The sequence below is a fragment of the Diplotaxodon limnothrissa genome, linkage group LG9 (genome assembly GCF_057381915.1).
Source record: "Diplotaxodon limnothrissa isolate DT_005_m linkage group LG9, D_limnothrissa_male_GT1.1, whole genome shotgun sequence".
Lineage (NCBI taxonomy): Eukaryota > Metazoa > Chordata > Actinopteri > Cichliformes > Cichlidae > Diplotaxodon > Diplotaxodon limnothrissa.
Genome location: NC_140604.1, coordinates 27054053 through 27080447, shown reverse-complemented (window position 1 = coordinate 27080447; position 26395 = coordinate 27054053). Strand labels below are relative to the sequence as shown.

General features: G+C 41.6%; 1 protein-coding gene across 1 annotated transcript in view; it reads left to right on the top strand.

Moving 5' to 3' along the window:
• The window catches only part of jph1a (junctophilin 1a), a 37115-nt gene extending 13647 nt beyond the window's left edge, over nucleotides 1-23468 (top strand). The window contains exons 4-7 of the mRNA XM_085362963.1: nucleotides 11411-11529; nucleotides 17787-18520; nucleotides 19438-19534; nucleotides 19704-23468. Of these exons, the coding sequence (XP_085219089.1) occupies nucleotides 11411-11529; nucleotides 17787-18520; nucleotides 19438-19518 (934 nt within the window). The 3' untranslated portion in view covers nucleotides 19519-19534; nucleotides 19704-23468. The remainder of the gene's footprint in view (nucleotides 1-11410; nucleotides 11530-17786; nucleotides 18521-19437; nucleotides 19535-19703) is intronic.
• Nucleotides 23469-26395: the final 2927 nt, after the last annotated feature.

The window sequence follows — 26395 nt, the reverse complement described above, 5'->3', positions numbered from 1 at the left end:
AGAATACTACATTTGCTTGGTTATTAACCAGCAGATAGATGGACTGCTTCTTCATTGTGGTGCATCATCTTGTCTAATTAATAGTGTATGTAATAGAAGTTAATGAGGGTTGGAATCAGTGGAGTAGGTCAGGTTTTGTATTACACACACACAGAGAAGCAGTGTTTCTGAAAAGTGAGCAACTAAGACTTCAGAGAATGGCGCACTGTGTGTGTGCGTTAATTTAAATAAGCTTTCCTGGGAAATATGTAAATGGGATCGTATGTAAAAGCAGCATCAGTCAGCTGTGGTTTATAATTCTTTGCTAGATTTCAGGAAGGCATCCTGGAGAACTGCTGATTGAGTGTAAATTAATGTTCGTGCAACTGAGTTTAATGCACTGATTTACGGGTTAACATCACCAGCAGGGAATAAACTTAACAGCACCTCAAAATAGTATCCACAGCATGTGGACTGTGACAGTCTCTCCAGTGCATTAATAGACTTTTACTCCGAAAGTTCAATGCTTTTGCCATATTTAGCCTTGCAGTATGTACGATACAGACAGTTCTGACTGTCTCTATTGGATTTTACAGTCAGTGATATAAATCCCTGCACATACAATATTTCTTTTACTTTTTACATTAGAACACAAAACCAACAACAAAATGCAACGTTAAAAACCAGCACAAAGATACTTAAAGTGATCCTACTTTTGAAATGTGTACAGGCTACAATGCTACAGGGCTGACTGCTTATCCCTGCCTTGGTTACGAGTTGGAGATTAGGCTGTGGCTGCTGGGCTGGTGTCGGCGTGCTTTCAGCTTTGTCATCACTCTGGGTTCTTCGCTAGGTTTGTGTTAGCACGCTGTCTGTGCAGATGCTTGCAAACAGCCAAAGTTTTGTTAGCAACGTAACAGTTGTTTCCGCCTTTGATGCACTTTACCATCATGTTCTAGTTTGGTTGTTTTTTTGTGCAATAAAAATAAAAGTAATGTCTATATCCCGGCTCCTGAAAAGTTTTAGTAGTTTTCCTCCTCTGCACATAAAGTGAAATCAGCTGATTGTACTTTAAGAGCTCAGGAAGAAAAAGGGATGCTTGATGATTTTTTTATTCTATCAGCCCGAGGTGCAGGTACCTGAAGAATGATTGTAACACAAGCAATTACATACTTTGCTTAATAATTTTAGTATAACACATCACATGACCGTGTTGCTGAAAAATGTAATGTGATTACAAAACACGTCACTTTGGATCACCTTAAACCGAACCCTGAGTACGAGTGCAGCCACTGATATTCTTAACGGCTTATCCATCAAGGTCGTGTGGATGTTGGAGCCTATCCCAGCTGTGATAGAGTGAGAGGCAGGGGTACAAAAGGAACGGCTGTCATCCTATTACAGGTCCATTCTGGTCATTTTCTTCAACATTTGTATGGATTTTAAAATGACATTAAAATACATTAATCCAAAGTAAGATTTTCAAATGGGTTCAGTTGGCAGTCTAGTTTCATCTTTAAGGAGCTGGAACTAGAAAACAAAAGAATCAAACATCATTTATCAAAACTGCAAGTAATTCATCAGTAGTTTGCATTAAAATTCAAATTTCTGGGAACTCAACTCATTAAGTAACAAGTCAAAGTAATTTACATTACGTTAAAATCCTTAAAATTCAGTCCCCAATTACGTGGGTATGGCTGGTATGTTTACATGCCAGACACATTTTCACATGTATTTATATTTACCCTAAAGTCGCATAAAAAACAGGAATAAATGCTTTTAATGATAAAGAATGGCAGCAACAAACATTTAACAATAATTGCAAATGCCTGTTTATCTGTGGCACCAAGAACACTACATCTGTCATTTAAGTTTGTCTGAAGCAAATCTCAAAATCTCTAAAAGCATCTTTTTGTTTTTGTACCTACAGCTAACACAGCCATGGGTCTTTAACCTCTGGATACTGATGTGCCCCACTAAATCTGTTCAGCCACTCTGATTGGCTAGCTAGGCTGCTTTCACTCCAGCTGTTCACGGATTGGATTATAGAATTATCACTTCTATTGCTGAGTAAGAGTGTTGCTTTTCCACACAGCATCTCTTCCTGAAGCATGCATCCACTGTTGTAATCACATGTAGACATGATGCTGTGTGTGTGACCATACCCATGATGCATTTCTTTTAGTAGAAGGGAGTCTATAAGGACATTTCATCTGTTTCATCGCACTCTGGGAGATGTCAACAAGTTAAAAATAAGTAGATACTGGGTATTTCATTTATTTGCAAATGTATGATGCATGTGTATCCCCTATATTAAATGACTATTAAATGATAAGATGATTTAAATTCTGTTAACTTCAATTCAATTCAGTTTTTATATATACCTCCAAATCACAACAGTTGGCTCGAGGTGCTGTATATTTTAAAGTACAAACTGCAAAGAAAACAAAGAACACCCCAACAATCATGTGACCTCTATGAGCAAGCACTTTGGCGACAGTGGGAAGGAAAAACTCCCTTTTGACAGGAAGACACTTTCAGCAGAAGCAGTCTCGGGGAGGGGTGGCCATCTGCCAAGACCAGTTGGGAAACATTTAACAGGATTTTCACAGAACAGCGTTGCAAGGGTGGGGTTATCGGGGCATGTTTGTAAGACTGCTCCATATGAGATGAATCATATCAAATCAACCTAAACTATGGCTCCAAATCCCATTCAAGAAGTCAAAGATCTTTAATTTCATTGCGCAGCTGCAAGGAGAATAGTACATTTTGCCCTTGAAGGTAGCAGATTTAAATACTTCCTGTAGGGTGACATGCTGTGTGAATTATGTGAATTAGTAGAAGCGGAGAATGAATCACATTTTTTTTCTGTACCGTCAATATGATGATTTCAGGTCTACATTTAATGAAATGTCACTGATAATGACAGAAGTGGTTGTTTAATCATTGAGATGTTTACAACTTAGCCGCCTACTTTTTCTAATCTGCGAAAAGACGGCAGCATTATCTGTTTACTACCTGGAAGTTATGGTGCTGTTCTGATATCGGTCTGGATAATTGCTACTAGTGTCCTGTGAGCTTCTTTTCATACACTAGGCATACTATTTCATGCGTGGCACGTTGATAAAATCGAATCAGTCAGCCACATGTGTTTTAATGCACTCAATTAGATGATTTAACTGATGCAGAGATTGACACGTAACATTAGCTGTTGTAGTTGCTGATAATGAGACAAGATTGCTGCAATAGGAGACTTTATGTGTCATTATCAGGGTTGGGGTTTTTTTGCACAGGTCTTCCGGCTAGTTCATGAAACAGCCAGAACATGCAGATTGCGTGAACCTTACATCACAATTTATTTAGCAGTGGGCAGATGTAACCTAATGCTAATGCTCTGCTTGGCTTTGCACTGAAAAGGAAATTGATGGGTGTGTGTGTGTATGTGTGTGTGTGCAGACAGTGGGGTGAATAGTGGCAAGAGATTGGAGGAAAGAGAGAACAGACCATAATTAAAACTATTCCTTAAGCTCAAGTGGTTGCCAGGCAATGTGACCTTTACTCGTGCAGGTTCAGCTTCGGATGTTGAGCGTCGTAGTTAAATTAGACACACCGTGGAGCAGTTGTTTGTTTGTGGGGAGGGGGGTGTTTTGTTTTTTTGTCAGCTATGTTACAAAGCTATGCATTATGCGAGTCAGTTTAAGTGCTTTTATTTCTATAGAGTTTAAAAATAGCTGTGTTGTGTCTGTTTGCACGTGCATAAACGCGTTCCCATACATTAGGCTGTGTGCTCGTTCATTTGCAGATTCATTAATACAGAGCAGATGCCTGGTTGGACAGCTCGCTCAAATGTCTCTGGTGGTTACCATGGTTACTGCCTCACCGCCGTCATCGTCATGTCAGTCATTTGATGATTTTCTTATAAATTAGCCGAGTGAAGAAGCGCCGTTAGTTTAACACAGTCATCCTCCAAGGCTTGTGCAACACGCCTGTTTCCAGTTGGAGATTTACCGTGGACTCCTATCAGCCATGTTTTCTTTAATGCAATAATGCAAGAGCAGTTTATAGTTGCCCTTTCTTTACACTTATTCCCAATAGACCTCATTAGGGCACATCTCATTAATAGCTAGGTTTCATTTGACGTAGACGTGACGTCGACGTAAAGCGCGAAATTTGACTGGCGGTCGGAAGTGAAAAAGATAAGCGCAAAATCACAGACAGACAGTACGCAAAATGCCTATGTCCTGTTGTGTTTACGGATGCTCCAGTAGGTCGACCAGAGAAACTGATAAACGGTATTTTAGGGTACCAAAAATAGCCCAACGAAGAGGAGAAAAATGGAAAATTCTAACCGAAAAACGTAGGAAAAAATGGATTTTAAATTTACGTTTACAGTCGGGAGGAGCAGAGTCTGCCAATGCCCGTGTCTGCAGCGACCACTTCGTCAGAGGTAATGTTATGTTTGCAAACGAACTTATTAGCATTAGGTTGTCGTTACATTCTCGTTTACTTAGTGCTTTTAAGTTAGTAGTCTAATATTGACTTGATTGGGACTATAGGCTGCCCAAGTGCTTTGGATGACGAAGAGTCGGAGGACTGGGCTCCGACGGTCAATCTCGGCTACGAACGAAAACCCAGATCGGAATCAGTTCTCAAACGAGAGAATAGAATGAAGCTTAAGGCAGAACAGCATCGATGTGCAGAGGCGATTTTGGATATGCAACAGACGGCTGAGAATGGTTTACCTTGAAACAAACAACTGTCACTCTAACGAAGTCCTAAGGATGTGGCATGTTTGTTGACGTTAAAGCCGCTACCGCTAACTGTTAGCGTGTTTAAGATAAAGCAATATAAGAACAAACACTCACCCTTGCAAACACCAAACTGTATCCATCACGGAGACGTTTTGTTCCAAGGTTGTGGACCCACCCGCTGACAAAAAAATTGTACGCCTCCAGACTCTTGAAAGCTTTCATTTGCTGCCTAGTGTAGTAAGAAGTCTGGAGGACCAAGTAGTTGGTGATATCCACAGCCTCGATAGTAGGCAAATCCTTTACTTCTGTGGTGTATTCGGACATTTTCAAAGAATACGGATCACGTCCGATATATTTTTTAACTATCTGTTTATATCTCTCCCGAGAAACGGGGTCTAAAGTTGCACAATAGCTGCTCTCCTGACTCTCCACAGTGTCCTCCATGTTTACTTCCGCCCTCCACTCAAAAATCGCGCTGCCTCCGCACGTCATCAGAACCACGTGACCGCAACCCAACTATTGGCCTTTAAGTTTTTCTTGCAGGTATAATCTGTGTTTATATGTGAGAGAGGGAGAGAGAGTAAACTGGAGTTAACGCAGTCATTTGTATGGGAGGTTGCTCGTTTTATTTAAGGTGCAGGTCAAAAGCTTTTGCGTGTATATGTTTGAATGTGTATATGATTGATGTGTATGCGTGCATAATGTTTGTATAATCGCCATGGCTTGATTTGCATGGGAGCCTTGTATGTGTGTTTACAATGTCAGTGTTGGAGCAGCTTGAATTCATGTTAAGCAACAGGAAAAACTATTCTTATCAGTTCTTATCAGTACTGATTATTCTGTAAAGGTTAATAAATATAGAATACTTTCCTTATTTTATCTCATATTATTTTAATGTGAATTTTAATGTTCAATGCACATTTGTTCTCCTTATATCTAATACAGCAACACAATTTAAATGTCAGCACTAATTCTTATACCAGAATCGTCTTTGTCCTAAATTTAAAATTGTTACACCTACTCTGTGGGACCATAGAAGGTATGTAAACTTTATTTTGTGTCTACTGTTAATTAAGGCAATTGCCTAATCAGCCACTCACATGCCAGCAACTCAGTGCATTTAGGCATTTAAACATGGACAAAATGACCCTGCTGAAGTTCAAAGTGAACATCAGAATGGGGAAAGAAGGTGATATAAATGACTTTAAACATGGCATTGCATTTCAGAAGATGTCAATCTACTGGGAGTTTTCACACAATCCATCTCTAGGGTTTACAGAGAATGGTCTGAAAAAGACAAGATATGCAGTGAGCGTCAGTTCTCTGGGTGAAAAATGGCTTGTTGGTGTCAAAAGTCAGAGTAAAATAGCCAGAATGCTGACAGGCAGCATCTCTGAACAAACAACACTTGAAGCAGTTGGGTTACAGCAGCAGAAGAGCACACTTCTGTAAACTAAGAACAAGAAACTGAAGTTTTGATTCACACAAGCACACTGTGATTGGAAAGAAGATGACTGGAAAATCGCTGCTGATGAGTCTCGATTTTTTTTCTGCGACATTTAGAGGGTAGGGTCAGAATTTGGAATCGAAAGCATGGATTCAACTCACTCTTTATCAATGGTTCAGGCTGGTGCTGGTGCTGGTGGCGGTGTGGTATTGTGTGGGATATTTTCATGACACACTTTGGGCCTTTTAGTACGCGCCATGTCACCAAGCTCCAATCACCATTGGATCACCTTTGGATTGAATATGAAAATACCTCAAACTTTTAAATATCTAACATTTAATTGATATAGTGTAAGATAACCATTAATGAAATAGGATCTTGGTTCCATTGCTAACTTTTTCTAAGGATTGTATGTCATTCTTATATACAGGTTAGCTTGTGAGATATTTAATAACTACTTTGTCTTTTTACTGGAATTTTTTTTAAATTTGATGTCCCAGTATTTATTAGTAACTCATATTATTAGTTCCCGATCTCTTTTATGAGTTACTTGTCACTTTGTATGTATATAATATGTATAAAATAAATATTTAGGAACACATAGGTGAACTGAGTGAATCTGAATTGACATATTTGTCAAAAGTCTTTTTTTCGTCATCAAGCCTCTCATATTTTCATTGCTTATATTTGCTTTTGCTCAACTGGAAAAACAAATATAAGCTGTTTCTCTGCTGCGAATTCTTTAGCCAACATCACTCCCTCCCCCTCTGTGTCATTAGCTGTATCAGCTGTGGCCATGTTTCACCAACAGTGTTGACACAGAGCTGAGGTCTGAATCCCCGCCACTGCCCTTCACCAAAACCAGAGGGATCATCTCGGTAAGAGATTCTGTGTCACTCTCTCAACACGCCCAAGGATTCGTAACGGCACGAAGAGCGTATCAGGCCTTCAACATATCAGAGGTCCAAACATGTACCACAGATCAGTGCCGTGTTGAGAAGAACACGATAAAATCCTGATAGATTCACATACCTGCATGTTACGCCCGTTACCCGATGAGGGTTAGGCGAGGTGGAGGGTTCACTTTATAGCTCTTGAGTAGAAAATACCAGCGGGAGATTAGGTCTGTTTGTAATCCACAGCCAAAAATGTTGGCAGAGTTTGGGGATTTTCCTGTTTAATCAAAACTGATTCTACTCATTCTTCTTCCCAGAAATGAAGTCTGATTGGGAACAGCTTCTCAGTTTGTCTCTACCTGTTAGTTCAACCTCTATGAAAAATACAAAATCTGAGGGGGAGGAAAAAATGATGTCATGATGGCAGAAATCAGAAATTGGCAAATAGTACAGAATCATTGCTATTTTTTCCACACATATTTAACCCCATGTTTACTCGATTAATTGCAGGACTTTATTTTATATACTCCTCTTATTGTACGCATAGTCAACAGATGTTAAACATTGGTTGCCTAAACACTGTCACATGCTACCTACATATCACACCAACGGGAGCTGCTCTATCATGGAAACCCGTGTCATGAAGCTCCAGGCACACAGTTTTTTTCGCTGATGTTAATTCCAGAGGAGGTTTGAGCCTCTCCAGTCACTGAGTCTTCGTAGACGTGTATGGATAGGTCTGTGCATACTGTGGCATATCAGGGAGAACAAAGCTTTCAGTCTGACAGTGAAATAAAAACAAAGATTTCTTTATTTGTCCTTAAAAAAGAGTAACAGTGCAAAAAAAAGGCAATACAAAACAGAAGAAAGGACCGAGCACAGAGCCCATCCCCTCCAAACATCAGTACAATACATGTTATCAGTCAGACATGAGCGTGCATAAATATTTCCATTATACAGCAACACAGCTCTCTCTTCAGCATAATGTTAGCTTATCTCATAATAACAGCCACTCCATCTTTCCCTTTGAACCTAATTTGCAAAAGCTATTGTGTCCCCCACTGCTGCAGCCCCTGGTAATATGAGCCAAGGCCTCAGTCCAAGAATAATTCCTGAATAATTTCAGAGTCGGTTTTAGCTAACCGCTAATGGTGTTAGTCATGCTTGAGTAATCCTGAATTAGCACCAGCCGGGAATTCAATAGCAGCCTTGCATGGATATATGTGCGGGGCAAGCTAAGTGCTAATTTGTGCAGACTGTCTGTGCTGCTGCTTTGGAGTGGGGATTGTTTGGCCAAGATATAGGACAGCAGTTTCTGTTCATTTATTATATCCTTTCATGCACTGATTTGTGCACTCAGAGCAGACAAATGGAACATGACCCTTGCTTTGTAGTAGCAATAGTTTGCTCTTGGTTGTGGGCAAATAAAGAGAGTGATGGAGTTTAAAGGATAGCTGTTGTCTATCACAGACAAGGTAAAGACTCATCTAATATCTTGTACTAGTAAGCATTCCAGTTAAGCTATCAAGCTTGGATTGAGGGGGAAGGGGAATAGGTTAGTGTGGTAAAGAGCAGAAAAATGACAGAAAATAAAAACAGGATGGGTGCAGAGGGGACCAAAAGGCAATAGAGGGGTTCAAAACTGTGCCAGCATATGTGAAAGAGATTTCTCAAATAGGCTATAGCCTAGGGAGTGATGGACTGAAGCCTTACTATTGGGAATTTGCACACACACACACACACACACACACACACACACACACACACGCAACAGGCGCATACACACATAATACTGTATTCAGCACGCGACCGAGGCATAACAGCCCTTATAGCGTGATGCACCGTGCTGCCTGTGGCCTGAGGACTGAAATTTAACCCTACAGTAAAATTAGAGGGGCTGAGATGCATACCTCAGCAGTTCTAAATGCCGAAGAGTCTTTAAAGGGGCAGCCTCTCGCCCCCTCTTTCTTTCTCTTGCTCCCACTTTTCTCCTTTGGCTCAGTTATTCTCTCCTTCCCCCCCTTCTTTTTCTCCCCCATGTTTCAAATACACACAGACAGAAAGACCATCCGCCACACTCGCTGCCAAACTGACTCAACTGTTTTCACACTCTTGATTTGTCACATTAATGAAACAGCCAGCCGCAAGGCTTTATCAATATCATCTCGCAGATGACGCTCCAGAAGGAGTCACTTCAAGGTTTTGCACCCTTTTAAGGCTTTGTCCAAATGTCTACAAACTGCCAAGTGTGTCTGTGCGTGTGCAAGCAGGCTCCCCAGCATCCCCGCACAGGTCTGTCTGCACAACCCAAAAGCTAGACGTGAGCAGGTGTTGCTTTGTATTCATGGGCAGACTGTCTTACAAGTCGCTGCTCCAAAAACTTTCTCCAAGGTCACTCCTGAGTTTGCGTTTGTTTGTTGTTTACCCAGGTTTTTTTTTTTTCATTTCCTCTACCATGGCAAAGACAGTGCATTTCATTTCATAATGTGTGAAGAGTTTGTTTTCATGCGTACTTTGGCTCTCTGTTGGAAGGATTTGCATGCCACTAACTGGCTGGGGTGATGCATGCTGTACAGAGAGCTATCATCTGCTCGGTGAAGCATTTTGCTGTCTTTCTGCTCAGATTTTTATGGCTGCAATTCTCACAGCTCATTACCTCATCGGGAGCTCCTATTGGGGAAAACCCTCTAATATATCTACAGGGTGATCTAGATGTTTCCCTCGGAAGCAGGAAGATGAATGAATCCGCAAAAGTCACATGTAAAAAGTGAACAACAGTGAACTGTCCATGTGTACAGTGCAAGTTTAATTAAGTTGCTATATGTCAGGCAAAAAAAAAGAACCATGCATTTCATCTCCGTCTTCGACATGCCCATGTTTTCTCACCTTCCATTTCACTCTCCTCTTGTCCCAGTGCTCTATCACACCTCTACTCCCATCATTCTCCGCCTGTCACCTCCCACCACCAGATATCCTGTCTGGGAACAGTCTGCATCACTTCCTCTGCCTGGCCATGAATTAATGCCCACTCCTCTGTGAAGATCCTTAGGACATGCCATGGGCATGCTGTATACATTCGAGGCACATTCATGCTTCCATTCACATAGCAGGATATTTCACACATTGCAGAAATAGAAGCCTTGGTGTCCTTCTGATAGCATGTGTGGCGAGCAGTATGCATGTCAGTGGTGTGATGTAACTGGAATGCTTTATTGTCAATTTTTAGCTGCCGTAGCTTTCCTGAGGAAGACAATGAATGCTACAGTTGGCCTAGTATGAGCCACACCAGTGAAATTCCTGTAGCGCAGCAAGAACCGAGACTTTATGAGTTATACTGTTAAAGATTCTTGAATCCGAATTTTTATCTGCAGCTGGTCAAACATACCCTCAGCATGTCCTTTGTCTGTTTGCTTATTTCTTGGTTCCTCATGAATTTTAATATCTTAATGTTCCTGTCCTCTGAAACAGGACAGCCCCAGAGTCCAAGGACAGACATAGAGACATCTGTCCGGATGGGGTCACTCTAACAGCAAGGCGGTGGGAGGGAGGGGAGGAGTAGGGATGCAGAGTGATGATGGCATGAGCCAATAGACGGATGAAGCAGGATCGGGGGAAAAAACAAAACAGGAGCATTGATTGAAAGAGAGAACACAGGACAGTGCGAGATAGATGGAGAGGAAGAGGGATGAGTGGGGTTAAGCAGGGCAGCGGGCACAGCTGTCAATTCTTAAAGTGATACTTGAACTTCCCATCTAGATCCTCACGTTCCTCGTTGCACTTGTCTCATATCACTTGAGCATTTTTTTTTTGTCACTGTCATTTTTAGATTTAAGTGAATAATCAACTTTAATTGATGATCTTTATGTGTTTGTTTGGTGTCTTTATTTTTAAATAACCGCAGTGGTAGAAGAGAGGGAGAGAGACATCTTCATTCCCTGGCACAGAGATACTGCCTATAGCCATGGTTTGCGTGTTTTCACATGTGGACACGCACAATACCTCTCAGCTGAGTTTTTTTTTAAGGCTTTGTTAAGCTGGTCACCCTTGGCCTCTCTCTGCTTCATCACAGCACATTTCCATAATACCCCTATATTGATCTCAAAACATGTTGCTCTTCTGTCTCTTGATTTTTTTTATGTTATTTTATGTATAGATCTGAAAAAGGTTTAAATACAAGGTTCTTTGATGATTGATGACAGATAAAGAGCAGCAGGTTACGCTGGCACTGCCCACCAGTGTGCCCGTTATATGTCTGTGTTGTTACTGTGGACATGGTGGAGAGCAGCTCTTCATTGTTTCCATTTTTCTAACACTTATTTTTGTTTATGCATTCACAGAACAGCCCATGCTAGGACAAAAAGTGAGGCTGCAGACCAGGCCGCGATCTCTGCGGTGCATGAATCTGAAATTGCCAGGGCGGTTGCCCGGGAGCTCTCACCCAACTTCTACCAGCCAGGTAATCTTACTTGTGTCCTTGTTATGCTTCATGTTCCCATCACAGGCTTTTAGAGTGTGTTAATTATCTACCATTACTATTTTATGGTCGGAATACAAAACAGACTGCAGGTGTGCTAAACCAGCACTGAATCTGCAGTTAAATGGTAAAAATGGTAAATGGCCTGTATTTATATAGCGCTTTTCTAGTCCCTAAGGACCCCAAAGCGCTTTACATATCCAGTCATCCACCCATTCACACACTGGTGATAGCAAGCTACATTGTAGCCACAGCCACCCTGGGGCGCACTGACAGAGGCGAGGCTGCCGGACACTGGCGCCACCGGGCCCTCTGACCACCACCAGGCGGCAAACATGGGGTGAAGTGTCTTGCCCAAGGACACAACGACCGAGACTGTCCAAGCTGGGGCTCGAACCGGCAACCTTCCGATTACAAGGCGAACTCCCAACTCTTGAGCCACGATCGCCCCAAAGCAAAGACTGTCGCAGGAGCCCAAATGTGATTCACACCCATCGGTGGGACATTGAAAAAATCAAGCTGATCTAAAATCCAACAACTAATTTGTCCATGAAAACACATTTTTGGGACTGGGTAATGGGTAAGGGGTTGGGTACTGTGTGTGAATGATGGTATTTGCATAGTTTTAGGGTTGTTTACACTGACTGTGTGTGAGTAAGTAATGAGCTTGTTCTGGGTGCACAAAAGAGCAGGGACTGGAGTTCTGGGTCTGTAATCGAAGACTAGAGGTACTGAAGATGATTTGTAGCACCACAATGGAGGACTGTGTTTGTGCTTAGACAAAGCACAGTCGGCTACTGTTTTCTGGCCGAAAGCTTTGTCTTAGCCCTCAAAGGCCTGCAGTAACAGCTCAGATATGCCTGCTAAAATTTGCAGTGATAAACTCTGACCAAAAAAAAGTGTGAATGTAAAACATTTCTGTTCTTTTTTTTGCATTACATAAACTCGTCCTTTGGTGGAGTGTAGAAATGGCTTATGGGTGCTTGTGGGGTGATCGTGGCTCAAGAGTTGGGCGTTCGCCTTGTAATCGGAAGGTTGCCGGTTCGAGCCCCGGCTCGGACAGTCTCGGTCGTTGTGTCCTTGGGCAAGACACTTCACCCGTTGCCTACTGGTGGTGGTCAGAGGGCCCGGTGGCGCCAGTGTCCGGCAGCCTCGCCTCTGTCAGTGCGCCCCAGGGTGGCTGTGGCTACAATGTAGCTTGCCATCACCAGTGTGTGTGTGTGAATGGGTGGATGACTGGATATGTAAAGCGCTTTGGGGTCCTTAGGGACTAGTAAAGCGCTATATAAATACAGGCCATTTACCATTTAAATCAGTAAAGGTCTTTTGTTCCTAATACCGGACAGGAATATCTTCTATCTACGTGAAGCATGACCAGCTAACCCTTTCACACTATACACTAGTTCACAGTTGAGACGTCAACTCAACTCTTTATGTAATTTACAAGATAAGCTGAGCTTTAGGGTCATATCCTACTGTATTAATAGTCAGAGAGCGAGGTGTGTTTTTGCTAAAAACCTTGTGGTGCAGGTGGGCTCCAGGTAAAACACTGAATGCACACCTTTTTATTTTTGTTTTGTTTATTTATATTTACAGTGTAAGACCTATACTATGCTTTCCTCTTCCACTTGGTGTAATATATTTACGCCTATGAGCTAGTGACCTTGGGTGTTTGCCAGAAGCCACCGCAAAATAGAGGGTGAGAAATAGATTGACAATGGGACCCATTCAAGCATGTCCCTTCACTAAGCCGCAGAAATGGCCAGCCAGGGAGCTAGAGACATCGGGAGACTTGTTTGTGTTGTGGAAAACAGTGGTCATGCTTGGCAGGCTGGGTGATCTCCGGGTTCACAAGTCTGTGCGGAGAGTGTCCTTGCCTTATAAGTCAGATCATGAATGAGAGAGTGGCCGATGTCATAATAATGTGCGGCGCAGGGCGACATCTGAGCCGCAGCATTTAAACGTTCAAGTTACGTAAGCGTGTCTGGTAAACCCAGCTGACGGCCAGAGGGGCACCTGCAAAGAGTCAAATCGCGTATTAATTTATATCTTGTTTATGAACAAGCTGGTTTTTGTAGAGTCTAGCTCAGATTTTCTAGGATTGTTGCTGGTTTGTGCTCTGCCCTTTTGCTAATTAGGTCATGTTCGAGTGTAAATAGCTACCCCTATTTGCAGCTTTTTTGTAAGGCGACTACAGCAGTTGTTGCTCTCAATTATGGAAAAAGTTATTTAGAATATTTTTTCTGTTATAACCTTGTTTGTCATGATGTTACAGTGAGGCAAAGATGTTCAAACTCAAATCCTCTAGGGTAGCAACAACGGGCCCAAGCCCCCTGTTGTTCATAACTGGCATTTTGTACTCATAGGAGATTATCACCAAGATTAGGAGTGTGTACTTCAAAAGCAATGTGAGGGTCATAGGGAACGGGACCCTGACCTTTATGATTGATTCACACACAGCACCCTGGAGGGGCAGTAGAGTGGGTTAGCTGGGCGTGGCCTGTGGGGTGACGTTAATTGGGCTATATTTGGTGCCGATGTGTGCTCACTGGTGTCTAATGGAGACATAGCTGAAATCCTTATGCACTGAGACGAGCTCAGTCCCACACTCGCCCCCTCCATTGGGCCAAGGCAGAGCAGCTGTTCCTTCCTTCAATGGGTCATAGAGGGTGTGGAGTATGGGGGATGGGGTTGCTGGAGGGTGAGGGGACCAGCAGGGGTCCTGCTCTGCCCTGTTTGACCCGGTCAAGGTGCACTTGGACCTGGCGGAACCATAAAAGCCTCGACCTGTCAAGGCTGAAAATCAGACGTGGGCAGGTGCTGCTGTTTATTCATAGCAGCAGGTGTGCAGTAAGTTTCACCGCAGTAGCTCATGTGAAGTTTAAAGTAAATCAGAACCTTCTTTTGACTTTCAGGGATACAGGATATAAATTACCTTACGTGACTGACCAGATTTCAAAAACTATTTATGTGTCCCACTTTTTTGAAATGGTCGTAATCAAAAAGTAGAATAAGGCAGACAGGCAGAGACAAAACATTGCGTTACGGTGGTGATATATTACTGCCAGTCCCTCCTGTCAGCGTGTGTGCATGTGAGGCCTTCAAGGTTCTTCTTTGCATGTGGGCTTTTGTAAACAAAGCGCAGTCAGACAGTGATCACATTCACCCATTAGCAAATGACAGTAGGGAAATCTTTTATTTACATAATTTCAAATGCATACAGATGGGTAACAAATCAAAAGGGAAAAAAAACCTAAAGCATATTAGCAATGTGTTGAGCCTCTCTGGAAACCTACTGAAGGGATTGAACATGATTCGTCTAAAATATATAGAGAGAGTAAAGAGGCTAATATCTGGTGACTGTAAAAACCATAGCATAAAATATTCATCCCTTTTTTATACTCATAAAAGCATTCAGTGACCCCCTTAATGCCCTGTGAATGGGGGTACTGTAATCCTAGAAAAGACCACTTTCTTTATCGAATAGGTGATCACGGAGAAATGCCTTGTATTGATTTGCAGTGATCCTTCCCTCTAAGTGGGGGACAAGTGGATCCAAGCCTTGCCATCAAAATCCCCTCACAGCGTGTCCTCATAGTGCGGGGTCAAGGGTTCAGCTTTTTCTTTAGTTTGTCACTAATTTCTGCATGTGTCTGCGTAGGCTATGTAACCGTAGTGAATGTAATCTGGCCAAACAATAACAGCTCCCTCTGCCCATCTGCCAGTGTGAGTAGGAGGAAGAAAGAGAAAATCTCAAAAGCTGCAAATGGAGTTATGAATCTTAAATCTAACCGAGCAAGCTGAGATCCCAGCACATAGAACAGACTTATACATGTACAACGCATGTATAACGCAGTATATCCAGTATATCAAACAAAAGCAAATGAGTCGTCAAAGCAGATAAACCAGGAATTTTCATTTAACTACCGTGTGGAAAAATAAAGCTAGGTGGCAAAGTTTGCTATGTGGAAGTGTGCATTTCCATGTAGACCTGTCATCATTCATCCAAAAACTCTTGACTCCTATGAGCCTTAAGCTGAGGTGTACTCAGATGCACAATGGCAGCAGATGTGTAATCGCATATACTGTAGTCCACCCCCCCCGCCCGCCTCCCCCCATTACACATAAACATTGATGCCCACACTTACCCCGGCCCCAGGCTTTTCCCCCTGCTACCGCTGTTCATCTCATATTAAGGACAGGGCTGGTTAGGTCTTAAGCAGCCAATCTGTTGTGTTTTGTGTGTGTGTGATCTTCTGCGTGTGGGTGCCAGAGAGAGGGAAAGAGCGTGTGTTTTGCTAAGAGTGCAGTGGAGCAGAAAATGTGCTGTGGATTAACATAAACTGAACTGGCATCCTGCAGCTTAAACAAAAGCTCGCATTCAAATAAACCTCAAAGATACAACAGTCGTGTGAGAAGAAAGTAAAGTGTTTGAGTTATTGAAAATAAATAAGTTGAGGATACAAAAAAATCTCCCTAATGCTGAAACTTGCATTTTTATCTGTGTTTGTATCTCAAGTATTTTTGTTTTGGTCATGGCTGGGTATCATGGCCTATTTTAATGACCCTCTTTGAGAAGGCTGCAGACTCAGCCCAGTTGATCAATGTTCGCAACGGAAAGAAACACCACAGCCATTTGGGTAACCAGTACATGTTCCAGCTGACCTGGCAGGATTCCTTGGAAGAGCAGCTCTAATAAATCTTCACTAACTTGTCAAGAGGATGTAGACTTCCTGAAATATCTACAAAACAATCATAAATATATCCTGTACATTCACAAGTGTTATTTTGAAACAGGAAAAGCATGATCGGCATAGTTTGGAATTGAGCATGGCTGCAGAAGTGTAGATTTTCCTGACGCCCAGTGTTGTGGTCCTCTATCTGTTTGAGGCTGTGGTGTTGGGGAGGGCGGAGTGTTTAAGTGCCAAGAACCATTCAGAAAATGCCTGGAACCTCTTGAAGGAATCCGTCCCCATCCATAGTGAAATTGCCTGGATCCGCCCACGAGGCCCTAACTCTTGTTGAGCTATGGTGTGAAATTAAGCTCAGCAGATATATTAAGCCCCACAGATGTTCAAATGTCCCCATGTCTGTTTGTAGTGGGTCTTATTGGTTGTGGTGGCTATGAAACAAATTAGGCTGCCACGCAGCTGAAAAGTACTTTGGGCTTAAGAGTACTGAGGCCCGAAAGATTCCCCAGTAAGGCCGATTACACTCATATGAGACTGGATAGACTTGTTACCTTCTGGATTTGCGTAATTGTTCCAAGAACTGATGAGTGGCAAATGAATGTTAACTCTTTGAGACTAAATCGTACTGTGCAAGCTTAATTGGTGTCAGGCATGTATGAGACAAGACTGATCTCTGAGATCAACCATTTTCCAGCTCAGTGAGTCTGTGCTGAACGAGTCAACGTGCAGATAGAGCATAACAGCCAAATTTTTTTTTTTCTATAACTCCTTTATTTATTTCTATCATATGGAATGCAAAGAATCATTTTCTGCTCATACCGCCTGATATACTTCAAACAAAGCAACATTATACCTCCTCTTAGTCACTCTGACACCATCTAATTCAGGCGAAGGGGAGAAAAACAGGCGAACAAAGAGCTTAATGTCTCTAATAAATGTTAATTCAGCAGGAGAACAGAAGGGACAGATAAGGTGCCACTTTACCCACATGCGAAATTACATTTACATTCAGCTATATTGTCTGCACGTTAAAAAGGATATTAGAGGAGATTTCAACATCTACATAGTTGAAAGAGAAGTTTTCATTTAGTCTCAAAGTCCGTTAGCGTCCACTAACCCAGGCAGTCCAAAAGCTCTTTCTGTAGTAAAAGGAATGATCTTCCTCGCATCAAAGTGTGTCAGTGCTGTACCTCGGGGTCACCTCTCATTATCTGCGTGGCCATATTGGATGCTAAGAACTGAAAAGACTTTCCAGGAAAGCGACATACTGATAAAAGAGAATGACTGATGATGAAGATGAGCTTGCAGGGGAGGCTTTCTTTGTGAAATGGTGTTTGTGACCTTGCATTAATCAGTCCATTTCTTTCTGTCTCCCCGGGACCCTCTTTTCTAGGCTTTGCGGAGTTATTGAATTTCAATATAATGTTGATGAATATTTTATTTGAAAGTTTAACTGCGCTTGAGGGTAGATGTGGTTTAAATTTCATCTGTGTGTTGAAGGCAAACAGTATGTCACGTTAATGCGTTTTACCTGTCTCCCCCATTCAGGTCCCGACTATGTAAAACAGCAGTTAAAGGAGCCAGTGGAGATTAAAGAGGTCCCTGTTGAAAAGAAGGACAGCTCTCCGAGAGATTCTCCCCACTTTTACCGAAAAGGCACAACGCCTCCCCACTCTCCTGCGACCAGCCCTGCAACCACACCGCCGCCCTCACCTCAATCCAGCAAGAAGAAAGGACAGCTCACCAACAACAGCACCAGCCGCAAAACCAGCAAAGAAGAAAAACCTTCCCGCAAGATTAGCAAAGAAGAGAAACTAAGTCAGAAGACCAGCAAGGATGAGCGGTCTAGTAGGAAGCTGAGTAAAGAAGAACGGCAGCCTGTCACCGATGGGCCCAAAGCTTCTCAGGCCCAAATCGAAGCTCCACCTAAACCCACTAAAGTTCAGCAACCCACCCCAGCATCTGTGCCCCCTTCACAGCCTCCTGCAATTCCAGTCAATGGCCAGCTCCACACTGAATATCACAGTTACTACGTCAAGGCCCCTACAAGGGTCCCTCCACCCCCAGAACCTGAGGATCCAGAAGAAGAGCCTAGTGCCCTGGCTTTGGCACGTATGCCCCCACAACCCCCTAGATCTTTTAGTACACCTACTCCTAAGGCAGCATCTATACGGGAGAGCAAGAGCGACCAGAAACTCAGGAAGCAGGATTCTCTAAAGCCAAAGAGCCTCGCAGACACAAAGAAAGCAAGCATGGAAATTGCAGAAAGCACGGAAGAAACAGTAAGTGACAGGATGGGAAAGTGTGTGTTAAAGCAAAGGTTTTGGAAAAATATCTGACTTAAACACACATTTGTGCTTTTTTGCTGAAAGTTGTGTTGTAAATGAGAAGCTACACCCAGTAGTGGATTAGCTTAGTTTAGCACAAAGGTGGGACACAAACACATATCTCATTAACCAATTTTCTGTCTAAAGCAGGTTTAAATATCAGACTCATTCTAGGTAGCTTCTGGAGTAGTTGTCTGATGACTAATTCCAGTTGAAAGTATGAAATAATCACTGATTACCCAAACTTTTAATCTTGTATTGTACTAAGCTAGAACTATAAATCTGAACTGCAACAACGCTTTGAAAGATAAAGGTAGCGTGATACCCTCAATACCACTTTTTCTTTGTATTTTATTGATTCAAATTCATGTTTTGACTTTGAAACATGGCCTGTATATAAAAGATGGATGTCTGCAAACGCGAAAGAGGATGAAATTTTGGAACTTGGAAACTGCAATATGACAGTTTTTCTTCCCACATGAGTTGATGACTTTATGACTTGAATAAACATTTACCTAGGAGTTGATGAGCTCAATTGCTAGTTTAAAGTCTTATTTAATACAGCATGACGTTCATTTAATACTTGTGTAAATCATTTAAAATAAAATAGATGCTAAATCAGGATGTGCTTTAGGGTAGACTTTCCTGGATTTTTTAAAACTTTTTCATTTATGTCACTTGTGACATTTGGTTTGAAAAGTCTTAAATGTCCACAATGCTAGACTCTAGGCTCAGTGAATCAGTGGGTGGTGTCATGGTAGCAACGCCATCTTTTATATACAGGGATGCTAACACGTTACACGTTGAGGTCTCATTACAGTACATTTGATTCCCTACTGTACGATTTTTATATATTTTGTCATTTTTTGCAGGGTCCTAACTCAATCCTTGTTGCTATGGTAATGCTGTTGAATATTGGTCTCGCAATTATATTTGTCCATTTTCTGACATGATGATGCTGTGTCTCAGGTAAGCGGATTTACTGTATTGTTTCATCCCATATTTGCTCTCCAACAGAAATCAATGATCACAGCATGAATTAATGTCTCGTCTCCTTGATGCGCCTCAGCGTGCATCTGAAATGTGACAGGGCTCAATTAAATCCAGAAAGTTACAAACAAACTGTCTTATGTTCCAGCGGAACCATGGCAACTGGTACAGTTGCATCGTCGGCCTTGAAACATGAAAACGCCGCCAGTGAAACACGGGGATGGCCAAAGGAATCAGCATGAAACCGAAGAGAATCGAGAGGAAGGCAACGATAACACCAACCTGACACTGGCCTTGTTAGGGGCCAGCCCCGTGAATTAGCACTCCTTTGGCTTCTCTAAAAGCTAAAGTGAAATGTTGTGTCTAGTGCGATAAAGAAAATGTTTAAAAATTGCAACCAAACATACGCAATCTAAAAAAAAAATATACATAAAATGAAAAAAAAAAGAAGACGTAATTGAAACCCACACATGTGCTGATCCAAGCACAGGTCTCTGTAGCCCACTTCCACTGCCTTGGCAGCGATAGCAGTGGGCTGACGGACTGTGCTGGAAGAGTGTGGAGATGCACTTTTAGATGACGGGAGCAAACAGCTGCCTTTCTATTTTGCCATCTGACGTTTTGATGGGGAGATGTGAGCCCGGCTCGAGGGTTGGGGGAAGGGGTTGAAGAGGGGGGAACAGTCGCAGCAGGAGTGCGCTTTGGGTGTTTGGAGAGTTTTCTGGGGTTCTAGCCACTCTTGCAAGAGGAAAGTGGGCATGGCCGCTGCCAGCAGTCAGTGCTAGCACGGTCACTAGCCAGTCTTACTCTGTTAACCCAAACATCACTGCACCTTTCTCAAGCTCCGTCCTTTGTGATCCAGGATACACTGCTTTGAAACACTCCCCGTGCATGGTACAGTTTTGAACACTTTGTTTTTCTTTCTTTTTTGTTCTAACGTAGTTTTTTGTTCATAGATGTTCTATCAATGTTGGTTACCTGCCGTCATTTGCTTGTAGAAATCTGTTCTCTTCTCAGAACTAATAAATACATTTTGCTTTCCCTTTGTTCATTTCCAACAATTGAGCTGTAATTTGACGTTACACAACCACGTAACTGAAAGTGCAATATGTTTATACTTTCAAAAGGTTCGAGTATGGCCATTATGAACATCCTTTTTTATTTCCATTTATTTTGTGAGACTCGCATCTTTTTAATAGGCTGGTTTTGAGAGAAGTGGTAATTGACAGCAGTCATTATGATTAAGAAAGCAGTACTTTAGAAGCTCGCTCACTCTGAGGGTAACAAATGTCTTATTTATGAAATCGGAAGGAAAATTATTTCATTGTACACGCGTAGACCATTTAGCTTGGATTTCGTCACTATTCTTTGCTTTCACTATACCGATAAGATGCAAAAACGCAGCTCGCACAGCTGCTTGTGTAAGCCCAGAAATGCTTGCTTGCTTGCTTGCTTATGAGACTGGATCGAGACAGTTTTGTGGACAGTTTATTCAGGTCAAGGCCATGGGGAATGTGGCTGCAGGGAGAAGAGAGATGCCTTCAAAAGTCTTTAACAGTACTACTGTTTACCTCAAAAATGATGAGGAAGCGGGGGGGAGGGAAAGAAATGCCATCCTTGTCTTAACTTTGTTGTATGTGGGAAATACTCTGACTGTTGTCATCACCTGAACCATGCTTTTAACTTGCCTCATCGTAGCTGCTTGTAGTCTTTGTTGCAGGTATGGCATGAGTTTCTTTGATTTTCAAAGTGGTTATTTATATACGGCGGACATTTACTGTCACCTGTACCAAGATTAATTATTTATTCATTGTATAGCTGATGTGTTTGTGAACACTGGTCATCACAGAAAGGGCTTTAAAATGTCTAGATTTTCTTTAATGCGGTCCTTTTTTTTCTTGGTAGGTCAACTTTACTATAATGTCTCTTATGAAACTAGTTGAGCGCTCATCCTCCACTAAGGCCAGCAGCCTGTTTCACAGTTTTAAAGGAAGTGATCCAACCTGCACCAAAAATTCAATAAATTCTTCCTTTGCCCATAGTCCACCTCTCCACCACGTTTCATGAAAATTGGCCTCAGTAGTTATTGCATAACGTTGCTGGCAAACACACAAATGGTATCCATCACATCCTTCTGCCTTGGTGGAGGAATGAGTAGCACGTTACTTTTCGAGAACGCTTCAACCAGTTTGATGTTTGCAAACCGTCCACAGAACTACTGAAAAACTAACTACTGACATTTATTTAAAGAAAACTATGGTGTAGACAAATAAAGGTTAAGGCTGGAGTTTCAGAGGGTTTACCTGAACAGTCTGTTTATGGGATATTTTTTGAATTGCAACATTGCATGTTAGAGACATTTATATAGATTATTATATACTATTTATAAGGATTTTTACAGAGCACAATCCAGAATCTGGTATGAGTTGGTATTTTTCTAACAATTTGCACACCTATTTTGACAATGAATATAACTTGTTTGTAATTGGTAATGTAATGCACATATGATAATGTTTGACAGTGGAAAAAAAATTCTTTATTTCTAATTGGATGTACTGTATGTACCATTGGGGATGTGGAAAGCAGATGTATTTGTTTGAGTATTTTAGGAAATAAAAAGAAACTGTGGGAGACTTTTGATATCGCAAGGTTCATATTACCCCACTGATTTGTGCAAAGTCTTTGGAGATGAAGTTATGTGTATAACAATAAAGATGTTATGCCTTGTTAAACAACATTATGCTTTCTTCTTGTATTTTGATCCTCGTTTACCATTCAGTTCACCTTTCAGGTATCATGGTATACACTCAGTGCTATCCCTAAACTGGGATAGCACCATCTCCGGGGTTCACAGAGAATGGTCCAAAGATGTGAAAATATCGACTTAGCAGCTGCTCCTTGGGTAAAAAGGCCTTGTTGAGGCCATGGATCAGAGAAGAATGGCTAGTAACTAAAAAAAAAAAAGCTTCGTAGGGGATCACCAAAACTGTACAGTAGAAGATTGGAAAGATGTTGCCTGGTCTGATGAGCTTCGATTTCTGCTGTGACATTCAAATGGTAGGGTCAAAACAGCATGGAAGCATAGATTCATCCTGCCCTCCTGACCATGTCTACTTTTATGACCACAGTGTACCCATCTTCTGAAAGCTGCTTCAAGCAGGATAACACCCGACAAAGCTCAGATCATCTCAAACTTTCTTGAACATGACAGTGAGCTCGCTGTGCTCAAATGGCCTCCACTAGTCACCAGATGTCAATCCACATTTGAGCACCTTTCAGATGTGATGGAACAGGAGACGGCCATCGTGCATGTGCAGCTGACCAATCAGCAGCAACTGTGTGATGCAAGCATGTCAATATGGACCGGAATCTCTGAGGAATGTTTCCAGCACCTTGTTGAATCTATGCCATGGAGAATTAAGGTGGTTAAGAAGGCAAAACAGGATCAAACCTGATACCAAATGAAATGGCTGGTAAGTATATTATAGAGGACAGCATACATGCAACACAAGTAATTCCAAATAAAATCAACGGATAGATTTCATTGGAAGGATACAAGGATTTCTACTTGTCTTGTAAAAATATTTTAAATTCTAGTCTCATGTTCACTCCTACCTATATCCATGCAACAGTGACCTCATGTTGACCTTCTGATAATGAGATCCAGGGGGGAAAACACCAGGCACGAAATCAAAGTATCTTAGTCAGGGTCTCACATTAGCTGTTCAGAAGCACGCAGGTGCCCCAGTTTGTCTCGAGTCAGTTTATACTGTTTCCACCACTGATCAGCCCTGGATTAGTGTCATGTTACGCCAGCAGGGGCACCTGCCTGGAATCAGCAACACCATGTCGTTGCACTTGCTGTGGTCTCTGCCCTGACTCCAAGAGAAAAAAGCAAAACTGGGAGATTATTTCTTTTGTTTTTAATTTTATGGTTTTACGGTGTCGTATTGCTGTTCAGACTGTGTCCCTCTGGAATATTCTGGAGGGTATATATTCCTGGCAACTAAAACCCCTATGTGAAGCAGAACTTGTCAGTAATAGTATAGAATATCTCTGTTACTATTCTAATAAGGCAGAGCAAGTGGGACAAGATTTGGTTGCACAGGCTGAGTTGGACAAATATAAACCAAAACCTTATAAGCATATCGTACCTTCTTATAGAGGCCATTTAACAAAATTCTTTGACAGCTATAATTTTGAACCAGGGTGGAGATTCTACACCCAGTTTAGTGGGCGTGAGGTGAGTGTGCGACTCAGTATGGGAGAGCAGAGAAAATACATAAGCAGACACCTGACATACATTTTTCCCCTTATATTTAGCCTTTCTAAAACAATATTTATACAGTGCTTATAATTATGTTCTAAACAGGTAGCCTTAATAGAAACTAAGGACTTGGGTAGCAAATTGAAATTTGCTGCCGATTGGTCAAACAAACTGAGACCAAGCCTCCACCTTCAGAGCAAAAAGCAACTCAGTTCTAAAATTGGATTAATGCTAGTAAGCAGTGAGGAGATATCAGTGGGCAGCGTTTTTCAGAAGTGTTGCTAAGACATCAGTATTAAGCAGATCCCCTTTCCATGCTTGGCATTGCTTGCCTTGCTTAGCATCACCTCATCTGTTCCTCATATTTACACAGGGGTCTGTAGGGTGAGTCATAATAGTTCAAACAAGCAAGCCTCAACACAACGCATTAGCCTCAAGCTACTCAAAGTAAATGGTTGTCACATCCACTTATCTGTCTGCTGAAGCTTTCATTGTGCGTGAACTACATTAAATAAATATATAAACTTGAGGCAAGCCAGAAAAAACTTCTCAAAGATTTGGAGGATGCTATTTTTCCTCATGCATTATTTGCTGCGAATGGCTTCGTCTTAACGGATGCATAAGTTGCCAGGAGTGTACCATTAATGAATGGCTCGTGATAATTGTGCTTCACTGACTCGGAGCGCATTGTTTCATCCTACTGCTTTCACCATTAGCTGCAATTTTCAAAGGCATTTTGGCTGAATACTACTATGTCAGCACCTATTTCTCAACAGCTCTACCTGCTCAACTATTTATCAAAGGAGCACATAAGAGGACCCCACCACCGTACAAGGTAAACAAAGACAGGATATCAAAAGCGGCACTTTGCCACATATGATACTTTACATTCTCACTAATTTTCTGGTAAATCAAATTACACAAACACAGTTATTGTGGAAGAAATAGAAACAAATCCTTTTATATAAAAAGTTCATATGCAATTTTTATTTCATGGATTTTAAGACTTTTTAAACAATTAGCATAAATTGATATTGAGATGCTTCTGTTTTGAACCATGTCATGGGCTGCTGATGCTGAGCTTCATGGGATTAAGACCAACATGAGAAGTGCAGGGCGCTGTGGCTGGCTGCAGGCTAAAGGAACAGTACACTCAGATTCACTGTGACAAGACTCCCCTTCTTTTCACTGAAGAAGAATTGCCCAAAGACATTCATCCCCCATCTTTCCCTATCATGACTATAATGCTGACCTGGTTTCATTCAGGGCTTCTCTACCAAGGCCATTGTACTGCTCCTAAAATGGTCCTAATGTATTTACATATGACCAACCGATGTGGAATTAAAACTGTGGTATAAAGAAGAGGAAATTGTGTGTGCTGGTAAATATAGACAAGTGAGACAGAGTCTTCCCACAACACCATATCCACTTTTGCCATTTATCATTAATGATGGAAAAATCAGCAGATAAATGTTTAAAGTACGCCCACTATTGTCATTTCCATATGCATATTTTCTTTATTGGACTTCATTAGAGTAGCATTGAATTATTCACAGTTCAAACTCATTTTTAATTATCTTATACTCAACTTTGGTGTGGCCACTCAGTTGAAGATCTGTCTGAAAAAAGGCAAGCGGAGCAGAATAAAAAGATGAACTGATCATTTAGAGCACTCCGACATTTGTGCTTTTGCCTCATTTGGATTAATTGTACATGCACTTACACTGTTATTTGAAACTTTGACCGTGTTTACACTACTATGCAAAAGTTTTGAGTCACCCCTCACTTCTTTATATTTAACTTCTAAGAAGCCAGACTTTCTTTTTAATATTTTAATGTGATCTTGAGCAATGGTTCCCCAGGCTGTTTGGAAGGCTTTGAAGGTTATTCTTGGACATTGGCTGGTTTTCCTGATTTTCAGTGCAGTTCTTGTACCTGAACATTTTCAGAAGAATGTTTTTTAAGCCACTTAGCACTGACCTGTGAATCATGCAAGAATATAAATGGTACAAAACTCAAGGGGTGAACCATTGTTGTTTCACATAACAGACTATTTAGCAAAGAACCAATTTTAAACTGTATTTTTAGTCAATTTGTTAATAGCAGTCTCTCACAAAAACACACTGCTTATTCCCATTTCTTTAGTCGATTTTATTAAAAATGGCAAATGTAACACAGTTTGAAGGGTATAAAGTATTTTTGCACCAACAAGGTGATTCACAAAGCACTATTAGCTTAAAAACTAAGGAAACTGTTCTTAAGAAATGGGAATAAAATCCAACAAAGACCCGAGAGACACATCTGGCCCTTTAGTTTATCCATCCACTATTCACTGAAGCTTCATAAGAAATGGCCTCAGTGGAAAATTGGCTGTGAAGAAGCCATTCTTAAGGAAGAAAAACAAGGAGGAAATGCTGAGGTATGCCGAATTTTACAAGAACTTGACTGAAAATCAACGCCAACAGGTCTTTTGGAGTTATGAATTAAACCTGACATGGCTTGAAAATGATTCGAAGCACAAAAGCATGCCTTGATAGGAAAAGTCTGGAGAACTATTCCTGAAGACTACTTCA